Source organism: Pleurodeles waltl, chromosome 6 (assembly GCF_031143425.1).
Source record: "Pleurodeles waltl isolate 20211129_DDA chromosome 6, aPleWal1.hap1.20221129, whole genome shotgun sequence".
In the NCBI taxonomy this organism is placed as follows: Eukaryota; Metazoa; Chordata; class Amphibia; order Caudata; family Salamandridae; genus Pleurodeles; species Pleurodeles waltl.
In genome coordinates, this window is record NC_090445.1 from 77,258,768 (window position 1) to 77,283,191 (window position 24,424).

General features: G+C 41.8%; 1 protein-coding gene across 1 annotated transcript in view; it reads left to right on the plus strand.

The window, feature by feature from the left end:
• Positions 1-24,424, plus strand: part of LOC138299238 (E3 ubiquitin-protein ligase TRIM39-like) — a 108,453-nt gene that overhangs the window by 18,896 nt on the left and 65,133 nt on the right. Inside the window, exons 2-4 of the mRNA XM_069237365.1 lie at positions 339-434; positions 16,458-16,688; positions 22,682-22,704. Of these exons, the coding sequence (XP_069093466.1) occupies positions 339-434; positions 16,458-16,688; positions 22,682-22,704 (350 nt within the window). The remainder of the gene's footprint in view (positions 1-338; positions 435-16,457; positions 16,689-22,681; positions 22,705-24,424) is intronic.

Here is a 24,424-nt window from a genome sequence, read left to right on the forward strand (position 1 = left end):
TTTGCCCAGGAAACATGCCATTAGAGATGCTGGCCCGGAGAATAAGGCCAGCATAATTACCACTCAGTAACCTGCCATTAAATGTAATATCAAGATGACATGCCATTAGAATTAATGTCATATAACCGGCCATTAGATGTCCTACCAAGATAACAGGTCAGGAGAGTTACTTTCCAGGTGGCATCCAAGTGGCTGGGACTTCTGTAGCACACTACAACCATACTACTGAAACAGAATTATGGAGTAGGTATCTCACCAAAGATTATTTCACTTGGTTTTGTGTTATTCTAAGAAAATATCTGTTTAATTTTCCATGGTTATACTTTGTTTTTATCTAGGAGCGGTTTCAGAGTTATCTAGAGTCCTTGAAGGAGAAGTTGGAAGATGTTCTTAAACTACAGCGCAAAGAAGAGCTGAAAGAAGCAAAGTTTGAGGTAAGACCTCATTAATTAAGATATCAATAATATGAAGACAGGACTCCAAACATTCTTTCCCTTTGCAAAATTTACAGTTACCAGCTTTATTACAGTAGAGACAAAAGCATGCAATAAACCCCACTCAATAGCCTTCTCTCTTTCTTAAATCCACAAGAAGCTGAAGACTTAGATATTCGAATATGTCCCCTCGCCTAGGGCTAGACTGGCACACCTGTGAAGCACCAGTATACCCCCACGGGTGATAGGTGCTATACAAATCCAGATAACATAACACAACATATTTAAGGAGTTTCATTTGCGTAACAAAACTTGAGCGCCCCCCCCCCCGGCCAAGTAAATGGAGGGGGCCCCTGTCCCCAGCCCATACCTGCAGCTTTTGCAGAGTGGACCCCCTTGAGCTCGGGGTGCCCGTACTGTGGGGGCTGCAGGGGCCTATGTTATGCCACTGAGGATTTTACTCACTCTGACTTGCAACTTCCATGTGTGCTTCCCTAGGATACAAATCATAAAACCACAAAACGGCCAGAGTGCCATAATTTTGTGTTTGGGTGGTTGGTGACAGTGCCCAACTCAACAAGTGTCCTATTATCACATATTGGAGACTTTTTACAGTGACTTCATGTTTTATGTCCCACTGAACCCCATTTGTGGAAAACCTACGCTTGTCTAGGATGTGTGTCTTAATTGGCGTGGGTTCATCATAAAACAAAGATGGAATACTTGCAATGTTCATCTTGCTCAGTAGGTTCGTAATCAAGATGTCTTTCTGCACTCCCTGTTCTTTCGGTAAAGAATGCTTTTCAGTCTCATGCGTATTATTATAGGGGTCAATTGACTACAAACTCAAACAAACAATGAGGTGAGAGAGAAATATTCCTCTGGGTGGAGCCAAAGCCCACTAAGTATGGATGAGTATTGATAACAATAGACATTTTGGATGCTTCGGGGCATCTACATTGGCAGTCAGTATGTACTTTATGGTGTCCATGTTGATTCAATAGGTTTCCTGGACCTCACATTAACATATTCAAGGGATTGATCTGGAGCTGGGACTCTTGTGCTGTGTCTAACGACTAAGGACTAAGGACTAGTGTTCCTCCTTGGTGCTGTGCATCCTGTTCCTCTTCCTTCAGCAACCCAAAATACTCATTTGAATCTGGTGAAGGGCAAGAGAATGTGCCCATGTTGGTGCTCGTGAGTGTATCTGAGTGTTTCTGAAGACTGAAGTTCGATGCTTAAGTGGTTAGCTGACTCACCTTTGTATTAGTTGGGTTCTGGTGGTTGTTATTTCAGTCATTGTGGTTCTGCTGTACACTGATTGCCATAATTGTTCTTTTTTGGGGGATTTGTACCATGTATTAGATTCTTAAGAGTTGTTGTGTGTTTTGTGTATAGTTGAACCTTTGACAATGGCACAGTTGTGATATGTGATAACTTTGCATGCGGCAAAACTGCTGATGATCACCAGATCCCTGTACTAACAGTTTCACAGCATGGGAAGGAACAATAGCAATAGTGGGGAATTCCGGGACAGTGTTTTACACTTATTACAATATCAGCTGACATCTAAGAATACTTAGGTAATGTGAGTATGAGTCAAGTCAACAGGAATATAAAGAGTGCTATGCTTATTCAATATCCGATTTAACAAAGGTCATGCAGGGCCGGCTTTATTGCTGGTGGCGCCATGTGTAACAGTCTTTTTTAGCGCCCCCCAGACCATGACCACCTCCTCGGATTCACTCACTACCACCCGGCAAATGTGCCTCTCATCTCTCCATAGCCCCCTTTCATATGCATTCATTTCTTCTAAAGCGCTTGTAAAGGCTGGCTTTACTAATCCATTCAGCTATCCACATAAAATACAGATCTGTTTTTGTAGCAGGCACGTTAACTCTCTGTGCTACCATATGGCGAGCCAAAGCTACCGCTAGACAAAACTCCTATTTCTCTCCCTAGCATGAACATTAATCACAAGAGATATCTTGACATTTTGTTTCCTGAAGGCTGGACACATAAGGAACTTTCAGCAGGTGCTTTTAAATCGCAAGTTTCGTAAGTCATTGTTAAACACAGCGCCCCCACTGAGGTCAGCACCCCCCCATCCAGGTCAGCACCCGCTGCGGCCGCATCGCTCACACCACCCTAAAGCCGGCCCTAGGTTCATGATCTAGTTTAACAGGGAAAACCCAAACTGCATACTGTAGAGCTTGATCATAAACTAAGTATGTATATATTTATGTATGTTATGTTTGTGTAGCGCAGACCTAGCAAAAAGGCATAGCAGTGCAAAACAGGGCCAAGAGCAATGGTACAGTCAAAGAGGGCTGGTGGCATAGCAGGGTTCTGAGAGCAGAACCCACTTACCAGAACCCTGCTACTGCATCATGATGTAGTGCTATTTAAAGAGGTACATCTTCAGCTCTTTCTAAAATAAAGGGTGTGGTGGTTCTGATGGTTCAAATAATGTTGTTGCAGCTTCTGGGTGCAAAGATGGAGACCACCAATTTCCTGAGTTTTTTCTTACATGCACTTTTTTGTCTCTACTCTGAAGGTGTTCTGAAAACCACCGGAAAAAGTGAGCTTGTCTGCTAGGCAGGGTGCTGTTTGCGAAGGCTTGGAAGGTAATAGTTGGTAGCAATTCTTCCTTATTAGACATAGAGCACTGTTGGCAGACATTTTCAACTGTGAAAAAATAATCATATATTCCTACACACTTCAACATTATTGTTCTTATATGTGTTAATATGTATGTATATATCTCTGTATACACCATTCAAATATGGATGTTCTTTCTAATTGATCTGAAGTGTCCTTTAGACTGGACTTCTTGCCCTTCCTCCAGGAGACGATCCTGCCATCTGCTCATTAGATATGTATTTGCTGAAATGAACAAGTTTCTATCACTTGATTAGGTCCCATAGACTTGTATTGTATTGAGAGAGAGAGAGAAAAAATAAATATATATATATATATATATATATATATATTCTCTCTATACAAATCTATGGGACCTAATCAAGTATTGAGAGAATATTTTATTAGGTCCCATATATATATATCTATATTCTCTCAATACAAGTCTATGGGAGCTAATCACGTGATAGAAAGCTAGGGATCTTGTGCTCTCTCCATCGACTAGGGACTATTATTCCTCCTTGGTCCTGTGCATCCTTTTCCTCTTCCTCCAGCAGCCCAACATACTCATGTGTATCTAGTGAAATATAAATATATATATCTATATCTATATATATATATATATATATATATATATATATATATATATATATATTTATACACTGCCTTAAATTCTATGAAATTAACTATTAGGCTTGGCCCTGCTGCTTGCTATTTTGCATGCAATGCCTGTTAGACTGGAGGGCATCCTGACGTGTTATATTTTTAACACCCCAGAAACAGCTCCTATATGGCATGAGCCAATCTCTGCAAAAAGCATGGCAGCTGGAGAGGCAGTCCCTGTCGGCACAACACCCCTACCGTCCTTTCTATTAATTCCAGATAAATCTGCACAAGCAGGGGTCATGCTTAATACATGAAATAACTAATGTCCCTTATGTGCTGGCCGCATCAGTCCTGCGTGTGGGGAACATTCTCTGAATTTTCCTCTCTGGGAATTGCCATGGTTTGCCTGGCAGTCCCAGTTCGACTGGATGACATGGATGTAGTTTCAGAGGCACCACCTGAAATTAGGTGGCCCATCTGACACCATTTTTACCACTTTCAGGTGCACCAAAAGGAATGTTCTTTATGAAGCCATCACTGACTCAACCATTAGGTACCCCGAATTCCCTCTAAATGATGCGAGGAAGAAAGAGGAGGGTGGACGGGACATTTGCCTATTTTATGTTGATGTCCTTCTACCCCTCACCTCTAAATGAGACTCACTGGGGTTACTGTAAAAAAAGATCAACAACAATAGTTTTTCAAAGTAAAGCTTTTTTGGACTGGATCAGCCACATGATGTTAGGGAGTTGCTCTTGCTTTTTTCTTTATTGACATGAATTGTATTTTACAAGTACATACCCCGTAAATTGCCTAGAATAACATAAATGTATTATAATATTTTCTGGCTTGGCATTGATGGTATTTATCATCAAGGTACACAGATTTTCTGGAGTCAGTATTTTTGTAGATCGAAAGCAAAATGTTGATAATATAGCAGAGCAGCATGTAAGCTCCCATCACGGACTGATTCGGGAATTACTGGAGGTGCTGAAATACCACATTCCAGATTCCAACCTGGTAAAATCTCTGGGTGGCAAAGGATGAAAAGTGGTTAATTACCACTGGAATTTGGTGCAGGAACTCCCGATTTCTGGAGTAATTTCTTATCTCCTAGGGGACCCTTAGGGTGCATTTTGCAATTTTGAATACTGGAATAACCCTGATATTATTAATCCCTGGTCTAGAAATACTGCATTGCTATTCCATAAATAGTGTGACATATTAAACCTGGATTACATTTCAGATGTTGTACTTTTGAAATCTACCACAAATTGAACATCTCATAGCTGAGCTTTTGGGCAAAAGCCAATGCCTGTGAACGCATGGGCTAGATTGGGGTGGCTCAAGCCATCACTTGTTAATCTATGAAAAAGAAATGGTTGGTGGGAGCAACATTGTTACCACATGACGATAAAGGGGAAGTAAAGTGATATTGTGCAATTAGCATAATCAAAATGTCTTATTTGTAAGGATTTCACTTCATACTATTTGCTAGTCTTTCACTCTGTGTACGTAACTGTCATGTGCAAGATATTGTTCTATTATTAGCACATCAGATGTTTTGTTGCTATGTTTGCAAATAGAATGTGGTCATAGTGTTTGCTTGAGTTTTCTAAGTACCAAGGGGAAGGGCATTGAGCTGTATTTTCACCCAATAAGGAGATGAAACTCCTTACAGTAGCCAATGCTTGTGTTGTAAATGGGGCAGATAGAATATTGTTCACAATGGCAACTAGCTCACCACAAACCCACACATTAACACTTCAGGCTGCTGGAAACAGAGGAGGAGCTTAGAAGCAGCACTTCCTGCCACCATGGTCTATTCAGAAATATGCACCACCTTCTGGCACAGGCCTATCATATTCTTCTACCCCCTGGAGGACTTCTAGGTGGCCACAGGCAGTCAAACAAAAGAAAGGGCGGATGCAACCAGGGGGCTTGGCGCTCAGGTCTGGATTGACTCTATGATGTCAGTGAACCCTGCTGTGGAGCGTCCCAGCTTTTCATAGGGTGAGAGACCATCTGATGCTTGGCTGCAGTGTGAATGTTCTGAGTGTGCATGAACGACCTTTCATGTAATGCTGCCTGTGTTTTGCCTCTTCTGGGGGAGTGAAATGTTAATTTTTGTGCCTCAATCTATGTTGCAATCTGTAATTTATGGAAAACATACTTTCCGCTTACTCCATAACAATAATATATTTTATACTGTGCCACTGAATGCTGAAAGAACTTGATGCCTAATGGTGTTTTTTTTCTCACACACTTCTTCTACAGTAATTTCTAGTATCATTTTGTTCTTCCATGTTAGTTAAGAGTAGAGTCAAGGTGTTCCGAGCAGTAGCAGACCATTGTAAATCAGAAGTTCTCCTGGGCCGCCAAACTTAGTGCTTTCAAAACTCATTCAGAAGTGAAGGGATCACAGGTCTGCTGCAGAAAAGGAAACATCCTTCGCCCTTCATCAAATTAATGAAGAATCCATTTAAGACTGCAGACCTTAGTAAGATCCCTGATGAGAGCTGAGGGAAAAATCCTGCGACTCCGAAAGCTTCACATGTATGAGGAATGGGCCTCAAACCGTCTTAACTTTTCCATTCTAGCACAGAGTACAGCTGTGAGCTATTCCAGAGCGTAAATATTCCATATTTTACTCAATAAGTAGACCGAGCAAAAAGCGAAGTTGTGTTTTCCAGTATTTTGCAATTGTTAGGATTATGAATATGTGCAAATGCCTAATTGCAGATCTTGGCTTGTAGTAAGAAAAGTAGTGCTGTAGATAACACAAAAATAGATTAAGTAAAACATGACTATCTTTAATGGAATTTTAAATGAATGCCCTCCATGCCTGGTCATAGCTAATGTTTACATTATCACCCAAAGCTTCCCTAAAATAAGAGCTTGCCAAATGGCACACAATCATACCTGCCCATCCATCATTCATAAATCTCCAGTCTGTCTCCCTGTAGGCAAAGCCATTTTTTGTCTCTGTTTTATCGCTGTTCTCAAGAGAAGCAGATATCCATGCAAGGGACCCTGGCAGACTGTTGGTCCTATTTCCCAACCTTATTTTGGAAAACTTATCCCTGTGGTCTGTGAAGTATGGTGAGAACAACAACATTTGAATTATCTGCCGCATTCATTCAATTTCATGGTGCTTTTCTGTAATCGTCACAATTGATGAATATATATATCATGTGCTCAAGGTGTGATATTGGTTTGCCTTTTATGGATGAGCACATACATGGTGTCCTGTCCACTGGCCCCTATGAAGTTGTTTGCCACTATATTGAGGCATTTATTAAAGTCCTGCCGAAATACTGAATCAAAAATTTCGAATACCACTATATCATGAAACTAAATATATATAGTAACTAGAGATTTATTTTTCTTAACGCGGTATCCACGTACCTTGAAGGTATATATTGTCAATCAACACATGTAGAATTAAGAAACGTAAATCTATATTTACATACCTAATATGGTCATAGTTAATATTCTGTAATTGATGTTTTAGCAGGGTGATATTCAAAACTCATTGCAATCCAAAGTTCTTCACCCGGTGTACCACACCAGACATTTGCCAGGGGATAGTGGAGCATGATCTAACAGTAGCTAATGGTCAATTGGAAGAGGGACGTCTGAAAGTAATTCCCATGGAAATGGGGTTAATTGTCGGTCCTTACCTCTTGAGTGGCATTACGTGGGAAAGATTTCCTCAAGTTTTGGCCTCACATGCTCAAAAGCAGTAGTGCCCACCAACTCGACCACGGGGATGTGTGTGCATCGATGACAACTAATGTGTACCTCCCATCAGGAAAATAGGCAAAGTTTGCAGTGATAGTAGTACATGGTAGAGTGCAGGGATCCTCCGTGATGACAGGGGCATCCCAGGGAACGAGAGCGATTTTTGCAGTCATGTATGTATCACATTTATCCTCCATATCTATGCTGCCGTAACTAACTGTTAGTAATAGCGCAAGAAGAGGGTAACATTCCATACATCAACATCATACATCCCATGCACCAGTTCACTCGGGCAAGGAATGGAGGACAAAGGATACCACCATATCTCTCTGGCCAAGAACACTGGTAATTGGTGTGAACCTCTGGCATAATTAAAGCTGTGCCTGGGGACAATGATGCTCTTGGCTTGCTGGCATCTGAGGTCATCACACTACCAGCAAGACAAGAGTACTAAGGACCTGATGCACCATGCATATTGGCAAAACCAGGAATGTGCAATTTGCATAAGTTGCATTGCAAACTGTCCATTTGCAGGGGGTACGAAATGATCCACTTAATCAACAGTAGATCAGAATTTGGGGCCACTTGTGGTTGGCAGAGAATGCAGGGATGAAGGGCTGCAAGTGACAGCAGACCTCTACCAACGCATTTTCTCTTACAAACAAGATTTTAGTTTTTAAGCAGCCTGTGTCTGAGACGGGTGATGCTTTTCCATTTACAAATTTTAGAGATTGTGACTTCCAAATGTCTTTGCACATCTCGCCTTACTGACGTGAGCAACCTAACCCTGTGTTTAGTATATAGTTGTGAGGGAAAGTAGGTACGTTTTAAAGCTGTATCTCACAGGAAGGCCTGGCCTCTTATAATTGACACAAGTCAAAGGTAGGACACAGCAGAGATGAGCCATGGAAAAGAGTCTTTCAAGAGACATATTCACACCGCATTCTAAGCGGGAAAGGCAATGATATGTGGCTAGTATAGGGGTTTTCCCCTATGATGGGGAGAATTAGCAAGAAAGAATTCAGAAATAAACTTGGATAATAGAAACTGAGTGAATGTCTGTTTTTTCAATACGTGGGCTGTTGGATGTGAATCTAGGGAAATGTCATTATTTACGCTGGTTTCGCACCCGCATGCTGCCATTACAGAACAGAGGAAGATGTGGACCAGGGAAAGAGAGGAAGGGCTGAGGACTATTCAGAAATGAAATCATCTGGCCTCTAATTGTCATTAGGTGATTCCTATACCAGGGACCGGCTAATGTTGATTACAGTTCATCTGTACTTCCCCACCAGCACCCATTTCAAATGCAGCCGCTGGAGAAGCATATGTCTCCACCCCCAGAGACAATGGCTTATAATTACAATGATGTGAGGGTTGGGGAGAGAGAGAGTGGCTTAGGCATGAGGGCATCATGTAGAGATTGGAAGGCAGGGTACTCTACCACAAACATGGAGGCGTTCCCTGTCTGCCAAACTGACAGTCCAGAGTCAGACGGACCATCATGTTACCGCTAGCAGTGCGGACGCTGGCTCAGCCACCGGAAACCTTATACCAACAGCCTAGTGGACTAGAAGCCGATAGTTTAAGAACACCAGACAGTTCACCCTGTTTAGAGCGGACAGTCTGATGAGCTCTTTTTTTCTCTTTTGGATGACCAGCTAATGTCTGGCGGCCCCAAGTAGGAACAAGCATTGGTAAATGAAATAGGTTTCACCTATGGGATTAATAATACGTTTTTTTGTTGTAAATTTTAGCTTGGTGAGCAGTTGTGCAATATAAGCTTTCTTGAACAGCAGAGTTACCAAGGAAACCATGTAAACACAAATAAGTCCCTCCTACTTCCTGCCTCTATGACCCACTGCTTAAGTGGCAAATGGAGCTCGTGGTCAATGGTTACTTACTGTTGGCAGAGCCAGCAGAGATTCCACTAAAACAAACCCAGCAGTTCCCATACCTCTAAATAACCCCTACATATCTTACAGCTGAGATAGCCCTGGTTTTACAACTGTCAGCATATGCCGGACAGTTAGGAACGTTTAGCCATGCTCCTCTCGTACAACAGCTGTAACACGTTAACCTAGCAGTGCACAAGCAGAGGCTTGTGCTCTTGGGCAATGTACTTATCATGATGGAGTGGGGCTTTCTTCTCCAGTTAATGACTGAGGAGCAGAGGGTGCAGCCACTCACTCAAAATGTTGTCCATTGATACATCCTTCCCTAACTGCTGACACACCATTCACCCTACCTCACTCCATCCTCAACCACACAACAGAAAATCAATCTTACCTCGATCACCTAAAACATAGCTACACTCCAATCTCCCAATCACTAAAACAGCCTGGCAGCAGTACCTTACATATCAGATTTCCACAACATGTGCTTATATTGAAGAAAGTTATTTTGTTTGGGTGAAACAATGGTTTGGGGGACTGTCTCAGAGGTGCACCAAACGCTAGTAGTGAACGGCAGTTTATTAACTTATTAAGAAGAAAAAAAAAAAATTGACAAGTACATGTTGCTATGAGGCATACTTACGCAAAATGTTTATGGAATTCCGAGAACATTCATAAGAATAACATAAAGCTGATTGAACATCATGGGTTTACATGCCCAAATGTGAGTCAACCACATGATGTGGAGCACAACACTGCAATCCTTTTATGAATGGCTGGGTCTAAATTTACGATTATCACTATATTACGTTTGTTGTCTGATTGGGTTACGGCTCAATGTTTCGTTGCTGGTAATATAGCATTGAAGTAAAAGCATGCTACATAACCAGCTTGGAAAATGGTAAAATGAAAGCTAATCCAAACGTGCCAACTTCCAACTCATTTGGATTACCCATTGAGATTTATTCTGTGATACATGTCAGTTTTGACTGGGTTTAAAAAGTGCACAGAATTTTGAGTTTTTTGTGTCTCACGATGAGGAAAACGGCACAGTGGGTCGACGCTACAGTTGATTATTGTGTTACCCGCTCAGCAGTAAGCTAACCCTTCGGGTGATAGTATTACAATTTGTGAACATGAGTTTAATAGTGTTGATTATATACTGTCACTTTCTAACCAATTATAATGAAGCATTATCCTATGGAGTAAAGAAAATGACGGAAATAAAACCAGAGCTTCAGGCACAAGTCTAAGGTTACTAGATAGATCAATGGTACGGCATCCATTTTAGGACATCCTCAATCCTCACTCCTCATCCCTACTTCTCATTCCTGTTTCTCATCCATCATCCCTACTTCTCATCCATCATACATCATCCCTACTTCTCATTCATCATCCCTACTTTTCATCCATCATCCTTACTTCTCATCCCTACTTCTCATCCATCATCTCTACTTCTCATCCATTAAACATCATCCCTGCTTCTCATCCATCATCCCTACTTCTCATCCATCATACATCATCCCTACTTCTCACCCATCATCCCTACTTCTCTTCCATCATCCCTACTTCTCATCCCTGCATCTCATCCCTACTTCTCATCCATCATCCCTACTTCTCATCCCTGCTTCTCATCCCTGCTTCTCATCAATCATCCTTACTTCTCATCTATCATACATCATCCCTACTTCTCATCCATCATCCCTGCTTCTCTTCCATCATCCCTGCTTCTCTTCCATCATCCCTACTTCTCATCCATCATACATCATCCCTGCTTCTCCTCCATCATCCTGCTTCTCATCCAATCATCCTTACTTCTCATCCGTTATACATCCTCCCTACTTCTCATCCGTTATACATCCTCCCTACTTCTCATCCGTCATCCCTAATTCTCTTCCATCAAACCTGCTTCTCATCCATCATCCCTAATTCTCATCCATCATCCCTGCTTTTCTTCTATCCTCCCTACTTCTCATCCATTATCCCTGCTTCTCATCCATCATACATCATCCCTTCTTCTCATCCACCATCCCTACTTCTCTTCCATCATCCCTACTTCTCATCCCTGCGTCTCATCCCTACTTCTCATCCATCATCCCTACTTCTCATCCCTGCTTCTCATCCCTGCTTCTCATCAATCATCCTTACTTCTCATCTATCATACATCATCCCTACTTCTCATCCATCATCCCTGCTTCCCTTCCATCATCCCTGCTTCTCATCCATCATCCCTACTTCTCATCCATCATACATCATCCCTGCTTCTCCTCCATCATCCTGCTTCTCATCCAATCATCCTTACTTCTCATCCGTTATACATCCTCCCTACTTCTCATCCGTTATACATCCTCCCTACTTCTCATCCGTCATCCCTAATTCTCTTCCATCAAACCTGCTTCTCATCCATCATCCCTAATTCTCATCCATCATCCCTGCTTTTCTTCTATCCTCCCTACTTCTCATCCCTTATCCCTGCTTCTCATCCATCATACATCATCCCTTCTTCTCATCCATCATCCCTGCTTTTCTTCCATTATCTCTGCTTCTCATCCCTCGTTTCTGCTTCTCATCCGTACTTCTATTCCATCATTCCTACTTCTCATCCCTGCTTCTCATCCCTACTTCTCATCCATCTTCCATCATTCCGACTTCTCATGCCTCAGCCATCATCCCTACTCCTCATCCATCATCCCTACTCCTCTTTTCTCATCCCCCAGTCATACCAGCACATTTTCAGTTTTATGAAACACAGGTCACACTGATAGATATGAAACTGAAACTAGAGAGGTTTTTGGTTGAACTGTAGATGACCTCTATAACCCTTTCTCCAACAGCTGATTTATGGCCCAGGCAGTGCTCTCCTTGTATTTCCCAAACCACCAGAGCTTTCTGCATAGGCCTGTGTAAACAGAAAAACACTTAGTTAAATAAAATGAAATGTTGTACAGCCTTGAATTCACTGGAAACAAACACAGAGTTGCATTTCTTCTCCTCCATCTTCACCCAGCACATGTAATAAGAAGGCTGTTTTTCAGTTAAATAGAATGCAGCTCTCTCTCATAACTCTGATTGGCTGTACCCAACCAATCAGTGTGAAGGCGCGTTTCACAAAACTGAAAATGTGTTGGTATGACTGTGGGATGAGGAATGAGGAGTAGGGATGATGGATGAGGAGTAGGGATGATGGCTGAGGCATGAGAAGTAGGAATAATGGATGAGAAGTAGGGTTGAGAAGCAGGGATGATGGAAGAGAAGCTGGGATGATGGGAGAGAAGCAGGGATGATGGATGAGCAGTAGGAATGATGCATGAGGAGTAGGGATGATGTATGAGAAGCAGGGATGATGGATGGGAAGTAGGGATGATGTATGATGGATGAGAAGCAGGGATGATGGATGAGAAGTATAGATGATGGATGTGAAGTAGGGATGATGGATGAGAAGTAGGGATGATGTATGATGGATGAGAAGTAGGGATGATGGAAGAGAAGCAGGGTTGATGGATGAGGAGTAGGGATGATGGCAGAGAAGCAGTGATGATGGATGAGAAGTAGGGGTGATGGATGAGAAGTAGAGATGATGGATGATGGATGAGTAGTAGGGATGATGGATGAGATGCAGGGATGAGAAGTAGAGATGGTGGATAAGAACCAGGGATGATGGAAGAGAAGCAGGGATGATGGATAAGAAGTAGGGATGATGGATGAGAAGTAGGGATGATGTACGTTGGATGAGGAGTAAGGATGATGGATGAGATGCAGGGATGAGAAGTAGGGATGATGGATGAGAAGCAGGGGTGAGACGCAGGGATGAGAAGTAGGGATGATGGATGAGAAGTAGGGATGATGTATGATGGATGAGAAGTAGGGATGATGGATGAGAAGAAGGGATGAGAAGTAGAGATGATGGATGAGAAGCAGGGAGGAGACGCAGGGATGAGAAGTAAGGATGATGGAAGAGAAGTAGGGATGATGGATGGAAGTAGGGATGATGAATAATGGATGAGAAGTAGGGATGAGGGATGAGAAGTAGGGATGATGGATGAGAAGCAGGGATGAGAAGTAGGGATCAGGAGTGAGGAATGAGGATGTCCTAAAATGGATGCTGTACTACGGGTGTATCTAAGACATGCTCAAAACCCCTCGTGCTCCTGTGATTAACTACTCTGCTAGAGGTGAAAGGATGTATATATTTCATCTGTTGTAGAATAGAACCAAAAACAACTTGTGGAGCACCGATATGTTCTTCCATAATATTGTGAGTGGTGAACCCAAGCGTGCTTGTGGTGAACATAATTGAACATAATTACATCTACAGCATATTAATGCATTTTTATAGATGCACGTTTAAACAAGAAATGCTCATGAAATGTAAAGGTAGGTGTTCTCGTTTATAATGCTCTCACGTAAATAAGTGGTTGGAAACAGAAGAAAAAGAAATGCAAGCACTCTCCTTAATATTCAGTTGTGGGCTGATAGACAGCTACGTGTATATCATAACAATAGGGCGCTCCTTAGTTTCAACTATAACAGTGCTGACGTGCAACGCTGTCACGTGATAATGCAATTAGAAAGGAACTTTTGATTTTATCATGCACTCACCGTTTGAAAGGTTAAAAAAGTCTCTAACTCTTTGCCGACGTCATCTGTGATAGCTGCCATGCTGGGAGATTTAAAAACCCACATGCTGACAGACGGAAAGGAAAGAACAGGCTAAATGTGTTAAATTCAGCACCATTGTTAAGCGATCTATACACAATATGTTAGTGGGTATCACTGTCTTATCGAGAACCCAGGTGCATAACAACATATACGGCCTGATTACAAGTTGGGCAGTCGGAAGAGCAGACCTCCAAACTCGCAGGGATGAGGCGGTCGTCAACCCAGCTGCCTTACCCCCGCTGTATTACGATGTTCCCATCAGACTGACTGGCAGGAACATCGTATTATGAAGTTCCCGCCAGTTAGCCTGGCGGGAACAGTGCTACGGTATTGGTCTTGGTTCCCTTAAGGGAGCCAAGGCCAATACCGTAGCTCACCAGCACCCTCGGAACTGAGACCAGCACAAGGTGCTGAGCCCATGCACTCGGACAGCGCTGTAGCTTCAAAGCAAGGGTGTAGACCTTGTAGTGACAGCAAGTGTGTTGAGATGCTTAAAAGAAGTTCCACCAAAGTGAAGGGAAACAGTACATGGGCCTTGGGACACTGATAAAAGCAAAAGCATGAGGAACAACAGGACATAGTATGCTACAACCAATAGAAATGGAGGAAATGTAAGTGGCAAGCACAGGAACCAATGAAAATCACAGGCAGGATGTAAGCCCCTTTTTAAGATGTATAATAAATACAATGGATTTCTCAAGCACAGCGCAAGCACTATGCAGGAGAAACCTAACAAGCACAGCGCAAGCGCTGTGCAGGCGAAACCTAAAAAAATAAACATGCCCCTACACTGTGTATATGGGAATCCCCACACACACAGTGCATCTTTTTCATGTTCTTTGTTTTACAAAAACAAACTCCCACTTTGGAAGTGTGTTTTTGTAAAACAAAAAAGTTTGCTGATCAGCCGCATGAAACAAGGCAGAAGCTAACCAAGCTTTAAATGCCATCAGAGAAGCTGCTGTTGTAGCGGCTCGAGATCACAGCCACACAGGAGGAGATCTCTATATACGACAGATGGTAGTCCACCTAAGAAACAGAGAGGATTACCTCCACGTCCCTGGCAGACAGTGAACCGCACATCGATGCCTAAATTAGACCTCAAGGTCCATTAACTTTAAACTCCTTTGGGGCTCGAGTCTGTCAGCGGGGGGAAGTGATTTGGCATTCATTTTCTTTTATCATTGTATTGGTAAAAGAAGCTTAATACTAAATCAGAAATTATCTGTGGAGCAAATTCCAACCCAGATTTCGTTCCACATATGAACTTTAAAAAAGTTGTCTGGCGTCACTCTATTGTAAACCAATCTGGGTGCACAGGCTTTGGGGAAAAGGTCACATTATACAAAATATAATATTCATATTATTTGCAAAAGACAGTATATTCCCCTAGACATTATCTTCAGGAAATTAGTGTGCTTTAAAAAAGCCATTTATGATTACATTTCTGTCACACAAATGTTACATGTTTTATAAAATAACCTTTAGCAAACCGATGATATCCAAATTTACTTCACCTAATTAAGACGCTGTCCTCTTAGCAACACATGAGTAAATATCTTGATGAATAAACCAGCAAGGACTTTCCTTTAATATAAACAAAAAAGAAAGAAATTATGTGGGTAGAGACTGTTTACCCACATTTCCACCAACCATGTTGTCTGCTTCCACCTCCACAACGTCCCCTAGATGAGGTCTGTCTCCAGTGCCAAATGTTCATTTTGAATTGTAGAATGAGCAATCCTTAAACTCCGACCCTTAAAACAAAATATTCTCTCATGCTCTGCTCCTGGACAGAGCTTTGTAGATTGCAGCATAATGGCTCTTTGGTTGGTTGCATCTTGGCCTGAATTTATCCATAAACTAAATGTGGTGTACTTTTCTCGGAGGTGCTATCAGGGACTAGATCCCTTTTGTTTTCTTACTGTGCAGTGTAGGATTTCGTTAAAGTTCCTTACCATTTCCAACAAAACTGTAGTGGCTCCTACCTTTAGAATCTGTCCACCAATCAAACAACCTTTTGCATCCGAGCTCTGTTGCTGCCTATCAAGGCTCATACATATAAACATACGCTAAGATTAAGCTTCAATCCCCATCGTGCAATGCCTCAGTTCAATACAAATTGTCGGTGCAGCAGCACAAAGAAAATTGAACTGCAGTGATGATTTCTAGCAGATCCTACATAGATGGTTTTGCTTAGTTTCCTGCAAACAACTACAAACATCTCTTTTGCCAAACAATTGAATGCCATATAAAAGGAAAATAACAACTTGCCCTATTCTGCTCAACTGCTTGATTCCATGTGATCTTGTGGCCTCATGAATCTGATATAAATTCTACATAACATAACATTCCTTAATTTCCCACTGGATGATAAACTATTAAAAAGCACAAAGAAGCAGTTCCAGGAGTGTTTGTTAGATTAATCATGTCTCCAATGCTCATAATATCAACTTGCCAGTTTTTTCTTTTGTTGCAGAATCTCTTCAAGAGCCAGAGAAAGCGCATCACGAAAGAGTTTGAGAAACTGGAGCAGATTTTGGAGAAGGAAAAATCTTGCCACCTCAGACACTTGGAAGATAAAGAGAAGAGGAGTCTACTGTCCATCAGAGAGAAAATGACCAAATTAAAAGAGCAACGATCTGCCCTCGGAAGCCTAATCGCAGAGATTGAACAGAAGTGTATGCAGCATGAGATGGAGTTATTGAAAGTAAGAAAGGGTTATGAAACTTTACAACCAGAAGAGGAGGATGCTTCCTGAGGAACTTAATAAAAAATTAGAATTGTCAGTACTAGACAGCAGCTATTGGAAGTTAGAAGGTTTAGAAATCTAGATATTTGCAAGAGAAACTCAATTGCAGAGGCAGACGTGCCTGGAGTTACTGAAGGTGCCAGGGGTTGGACATTTAGAGGAGCATTCCTATCTAAGGAATCTCATCACAGTAAAAGAGGAAATATCAGCAGTGATGTGTGGAACAACTTACGTTAAGAAGTGTTTGGAAATCAACACAATTAGAGCACCATTTCTTCCTCAGGATCCTTATCACAGAGACGTGGGAGTATCCATTGTGACCAGTGAAGATGATGAAGGCCAGATGGGTTTAGAAACCTATAAAAACAGATTGGTGTTATTGCTTTCTCTATATTCTTACTGACGAGATAGGGTATGTGTCTGAAACAGAATGTGGTGTTGCTGCTAGTGAATGCTGTTTATTTCTTAATCTGAGGCAACTTGGGCTACTCAGATATCCTTGCAAAACGATTTTGGAGAGATGCACACAAATACTGTAGCAAAATAACCAACCCTTAATTTGGTTCCAGTCTATAATGCAAATATAGGCATGGCCACTGGAAATATACAGTAGTGGAGGACCAAACTATGCAGCGAGAATAGGCAAATCATGCAGTATAAGGCAAACATGTTATGAAACATCACTTAATTATTTTGCTAGTTTTGCACCTGCAAACACTGTCTGGGCAAAGGTTTCACCTTAATATTATTAGCTTAACACCCAAACACAGCAATGGAAACAGGAGAGAAAGGTGATCAGTCATCCTTTGCAAAGGGGCGTCCAGTTCACAGAAACACTAGCTAAATCACAATAGAGAAGTTCCAAGAGAGAGAGAGAGAGACAGAGAGGGGTGCAGGCATAATAATCAAGTCAGTAGATTGCATTCCATAGTGGACATAAGTTGTTTGCTTTTCCAGCAATGCTTAACTTTGACTGTGGAGTAGCTGGAAAACAACACACACTTCAGCAATTTTACAAAGTCCTGCTTTTTTTCTGTGGCATGACCACTGACATCTCAGAACATTAGTTTTATTGATTAATAATCCCAGGAGATCAGATTTCTAATAGTTGTACTAACAACATTGTAGATCAGTGGTTCTTAACCTTTTGACCCCCACTGAATTATCTCTGGAATTTGGTGATCCCCATTAAGTCATTATTGGAAGCAGGGGAACACTAGCCTAAGCGATTTATATGACTTGATTCTCAAAACAATTAAACAAAATTACAAAAACAAATATACACCATACAAGTGCTCAAATATTGAAATATTTAGTACAATTTACAATCAAATATAGAAAAAGGTTTTACAATTTCAATTTAGCTTCTTTATTTGTATATACTTTATCCATTTTAATGTATTCATTTTAGTATTACTTAATTTTGTAGAACAGTCTCAGACCCCTAAATAGGCCTCTTTAACCCCCAGAGGGCATCAAACCGCTGTTTAAAAACCACTGTTTAAAAACCACTGTTGTAGATAATTAGATCATGGTATAACATTTTAAGAAGTGAGGGCATTACTAGACCATGCATTTATTTACATGATGTATATTTACACTTGTGGGTCATGAGTAAGGTGATGTGAGCTTTGCCATGTGCTGTAGATAGTGGATTCTTGAAACACATTTGAACTGTGGAGATGACCAGTGAGGACATCCTAGTACAGTACAAAGGTTCAACTAGTTAAAAGAACTGAAGGTCTGGTGAGATAGAATATGGCTTGTGAACTTTTTGGGTGTTGAGAGCAGATGCTGCTAACAGCAAAGCATGATGTGTGTGAAGCTGTGACAGATATAACTTGGTGATGTGCAGTGTTTGACAGCAAAGAGTTTGAATTGGACCAATGTTTGCTGGAAAATCATGCTTTGTTTAATAACCAAGTGGAGAGAGGGTATTAATCTGGAGAGTGCTAACAATACTTGTGATGCAATTCATGATTTTGGTCAATGCTGGAGAAGTACATTTGTTTGCCTGATATGTTGTTGCAACAGTCTTGCTTGTTCTTGCTTGAGTGTTGACAAGTGTTTTGGCAGTCATGGCGGGAAGTTGGGAACATCCTTCAGAGGTGGTTTTTTAAGGTGGTGTAGTTGATAGCTTTTAATGTGAGCTACTTAAAGCAGTCCAGCCTTTAACCCATGTCTGTGATCCCTTTGGAGAGCAATATGAGCAATGCAGAACATAGACAAAGACCAGCAGTGGGGAGTGATCAGAACCCTAAAGGACCCCACATACAATGTCCTATGATTTATAGGTGCCCAGCCTAACCTGCTTCCATTGTTAGAACTATCCAAGAAGATACTCGAGGCTTAGTCACCAAAGGCGAAGCTCGTTAAAAGAAGGATCACTCTTCTGATGTTTAACTGTGATTAGGCTTTTTTTGCATTGGTTAACTGTGATTAGGCTTTCTTCTGCATTGGCCTTCACTCCTTTCTCTTGCTTAACCCTCCTGCGTTCTACAATGGCAGTTGTTTGGGATTGTTGGAAAATAGGTTATTGGTAAGGGCAGGTAAGTACCAACACTTAGCAATAGGCCACTAACTTCCACTTAGGTCCAGTTAGGTCTCAATAAATTAAATCTAGCTCAACCTCTGGTAGCTTGGCAACGTTGACAAGGCTTAAGTTAGGAGACAAAGCGTGAAGCATTCAAATATCACAAAACAGTAATTAAATTAAACACAGGAAACAGTTTAAAAAGCTAAAACCAATTTATCAACTAGGAAATATTGTCAGCTTTAAAATGACACCAAAATGAATAAAATCGGATAAAGGGAACAGGAGATATGAATTTTTAAAGAATTAAACGAAAAGCGAAATTCTGGTCATCTGGTCGCACCTCGACCAGGGCAAAGAAAATGTTTAGGGCCGACCACGATGGAGCCCTGCTCAGCTACTGCCCACAGAAGCCCTCGGTCAAAGTTTACCTTCGGACTTAGATGTTTTCTTGAAGATTTGTTTCAGCAGGACCAAGTTGCCAGTCGAATCCGACCTCCTGGAACTCTTCCCTGGATACGTGTCGCGGGAGCCCTCGGTGGAGATTTCTACCTGGGAGGTCCTTGTCAACTTTCTACGTTCAGACGTACTCACTTTTTCAGAAAGTTTCTTCACCTGGACAAACCTGCAGGTCAGGCCGGGCTGTGGTTGAGGCAAGCCGGCTAGAGTTGCCTCGGCGGGTCAGTCCCTTTATGGAGCTTTTTTCAAAAAGTACTCCATTTTAAGGTTCTTTTGAATTCCACAGCTCGCCCAAAGGTTCCAGAAGCCCTGAGATGCTCTTTGAGGGTGCGGACTACAACTCCGGGAACGCACCTGGCGCAAACTCCAAATTGGCCACTGGACAGTGGTCAGCTGTTCAGGTTCTTCAGGAGTTGGCGCAGGGGACTCTGGTTAGCAATTTTTCACCTGTAGCAAACCTGGGAGTCCCTCCTTGAACCAGTTGAAGCCAGGCAAAGTCCTTCTTGTGGTGAAGCCCAAGTGTGCAGCTGGTGCAGTCTTCCAGAGTGCAGTGTCCAGGTGCAGGCCAGGGGTCCAGCAGGGCAGTCCTTCTTCTCCTGTAGTTCGTCCATGTAGGGATCTGAGGTGTAGGTGCAGCTCTGCCAATTATATCCTTGCTCCTGGGTAAAAAACAGGAGGGACCTGGTTCTACAACCAGGTGCAGGGTCCTTCCCCCTGTGATGACCACTTCCTGGGAAGCGTGGAAAAAATCAAACCCAGGGAGCAACATTCCTCAAAAAACCATTGTGGCTGAAACTGATTTTTGGAGGTTACATGTGGCTGAGCCCACCCACTGGTGTGGCTAAAAATCTTAAACACACCCCTCTCCTGCCCTCTCCTAATCTAATCAGGGGGGCAACTAATTGAGTTTGCAGGATGTGAGGGAGGTGCTGGGTTGCTCCAAATGTCCTTCCCTGCCTTTGAAGACCAGTTTGGCAGCTCTCCCGCCTTCCTGCTTCTCCATCTGCTGAGGGAAGTTCTCCTCCCCCAGGCACATCTCCTTGTTTTCAGCCCAGGCTACCTCACACCTCATCAAGGTAGCATGGCAAGGCTGCCAGAGGCTGGCCAATAAGAGCAGAGCACTACAGGGCTGAAGTTGGCAACTTTTTAGGTAGAGTTTAAAACTCTTTACCTGAACAAGTTATATTAAATCCAACAATTGTAAGTAGTGAGATTTAGTATAACAATTAATTTGATACCAAACTTGAGGTATCTGACACATAAGGAGACTTTATAAATTAAAATAAAGTCTCCCCATTCTAGCCTATGGAGGCCATTCACTACAATGAGGGGAAAACAAATTTGGCTGTTTTACCTCCCGAGAGCTTATAAAACTATTTTTATAAGGTACCTGCTTATAGTTACATGGCACCCATCCTATGGGCACATAGGGCATACCTTAGGGGTGACATGTATGTAAAAATAAGGTAGTTTAAGACTTTGGAAGTACTTTTAAATCCAAAGTCGAATTTGCATGTAACTTTAAATCAAAATCAGCCAGCAAGGCAGGCCTGCCTTTAAAATGACACTGAGCACCTCAGCAGTGCACTTATGGGTGCACTACCTATGCTGGGGTCCCTAAACCTACATGCCCTACCATATACTAGGGACTTAGGTTAACATTGCCAATTATAATTAGCCTAATATGCATATGCACTTTACACAGAGCACTGGCCCTGGGACTGGTAAGCAGTACCCAGGGCACAGCCAAGAGTCAATAATCACCGGTATCTGTCCAAAGTGTTTGGGGTTGACCAGTGCAAAAAGGAGGACTTTCCTACAGGGATCTTATAGCACTTTGTAAACCCTGTGAATGGTTCAACGAAAAAGAAATATAGGAAGGACTGGGGCTTAAATGGTCTAGAAACCTGATCAGCATTCTAGGTTAAGCCACTTTGGAAGACAAGTGAAACTGGATGGAGTTGTATTAGTCCCTCAGAATCCCTCTAATATGTGTTACAACTGTCTTAATGCACTTGCAATCAGCTCTAGTAGAAGTGACTATGGGACTGATTACGACCTTGACAGAGGGGATTACTCCATCACAAACGTGATGGATATCCCTCCCGCCGTATTACTGAGTGATCTCAGTTTTTTCCAAGCTGTGCTTGTTAAATAATTGTGTAGGTAACCACAAGGCTGTATCAGTAGAGAATAGTAAACTTGCACACCCACCATAAAAATAACTCCCGGCAATTGTTGAACAGATTAATGGAAATAATAGAAAATTCCTGTTTCAAAAAGCAGAAGACAGGCATTAATGTCTGAAGTAATTAGGTTTAAGTGAGGAGTTCTAAGCAGACTAAGTTCCACTAGCATGTATCCTACTCCAGAATCTTAGATATCTTTTGCAAGTAATTTGAACCTTAAAGGTTCATTAACTACACATATAAATAAAAGCATAGTCACAGATTTTAGTTCATTAGTGAATGTGTCAGTAAGGTAGTTGGTGAAGATAGAGACTATAGTCTATTCCACTGATTCATGCTTTACATTACCAATGGTAATAATAGACTAATTGAAATGTCTCCAGAGCGCACTATTTACAAAATAATGGAGTCATCCTGACACTGGTCTATCTGGGAGAAGAGTGGAAGAAAAGGAAGAGAAAGAGGTTGGGGAAGAGAAAACTAATCTGGTCTTTTTAAGGAGAACTAATTCTCACTATGGTTATTAGTGTATTTTTATTTGGTTTGATAGACTTACTGGATTGAATGTGCAGGTAAATAATAAAGTAAATCTGTTATTGACACCTTATCTGTGAAAGTGATAAAGTGATAACAGTATAACAATTTGGGTTATTCACTAATACATCTGTTTAAATGTCCTGCTCAGTGTACTATCAAACATTTAATGAATTTTACATTTGGGCATACATTCTATTAGCTGCATGCTTATCTGTTTGTATTTCTCTCCTTAGGAGGTGAAGAGCATATCAAGCAGGTATGATTATCCTCTCCTAATAGCTCAACCTATAAAAAAGCCACAAGTAGCTATTACAGTTATTTAATTCACTACTGTGGATGTTCTAACCATCCTCTAATCAGGTCATGATGATGAAAGCCTTTTGTTTCAAGATGTATTTCTGTTGTCCCAAGTATTAATTTTGTTCTTCACTTTTGTAATTTCCTATTTTGTTCTATTGTGTTGCATGTCTATTCTATAGGATTTGTAAAGTGCACGGCTACCCGTAGGCTTCCCACTGCTAAGTAGTCGAAAGTACAGTAAGGAACATGCAACAAAGGGTTAGAGGCTAAACTGCCAGATTTACTGGGCCGTACGAAAGAGACACTCGTTGGTTATGTGCCGCAATTTCAAAGGAAGAGTGTTCCATAGTTTTGGACCAGATGGAAAAAAGAATGCCTACCTCAGGAAGATCTCTTAATGCTGAGGACCTGAAGCAAAGAGGCTGATTTTAACCTCCCAGTTAAATGGGGAATGGCAAAAGGACCAAACAGTAGATGGCCTCTTTTATGCAACGCTCTGTGTAAATACACATGGATTTGAATTGTTGCTTCTCACAAAGGCAATGAAGTTCTTGCAAGGCAGTATTTACTGAAGCCTGCCTCGGAAGGTTCATAAGAAGACGCGCTGCAGTGTTTTGAATAACCTGTAATTTTTTGGTAACGTATTGAGGTGAACCCAGATACAAGGAATTTCCATAATTAATCTGAGAGTTGATCAGGGCCTGAATAATAAATATTGCCAGAAAAGGCAAAAGATTTATTACCTTTCTTAACAATCTCAGGATACCAAAACATCAGGCAGTGAGATACTTTGCCTGATGATCCATCGTGAGCCTGTTATCAAGCCACATGCTGAGGTTTTTTATCACAGGCTTACGACTAGGTAGGTTTCCCAGCAGAGAAGAGCTCACTGAGGGGAGCCACCTGCTCAGATTATTCCCAGTATCATCATCTCTGTTTTATCTTCATTCAGTTTGAGTTTACAGTTAGCCATCCAGTTGACTACTTCCTGGAGACGGGGAGAGACTAAGCTGGGAGGGGCTGTAAGAGGGGGACATTGAAATCACCAGCTGAGTATCATCTGCGTAATACATTATAGCCAGCCCATTGGAGTGAACATTCTCCGCCAGTGGGCACGTATAAATATTAAAGAGAGTGGGGCTCAGGGAAGACCCCTTGGGCAACCCACACCTCATCGAAAGAGTATTAGAATAAAGAGAACCACTCTAAGGCTAGACCTTCAATGCCAGATTGCACTATATGGAGAAGAAGGGTAACATGGTCCATCGTATCAAAGTTTCACTGAGCTACACGTGGTCAAAGAAGAGGCGCCGGTCCCTTGAATGTGAGGCGCTCCCACAGAGCTCCAGTTTAGGAGATAAAGCAATGAAAACTCGATGACTCGAAGTGTGTTTACTGATAAGGGAAGATTAAGTCCTTACTTACTGTTGTAAGGGATCTAATGTTCTGGTGAAGGCTGATTGACCCCTTATGTGCAACCGAGGCAGCCGAAACATGTTGACATATAGCCGATCACCACCATAAGTACATCAATTTTTAATCCTATCCAGGGGGTCCCTAAATAAAGACTATGACTGGACTTCCATGAGATAGTTTTAAATAGTTGTGTGTTTTCTGTATGGTTGATCCCTTTGTGTTTTTGTATTGTCTTGTGTCCCCTTCCCTATTGCTCCACC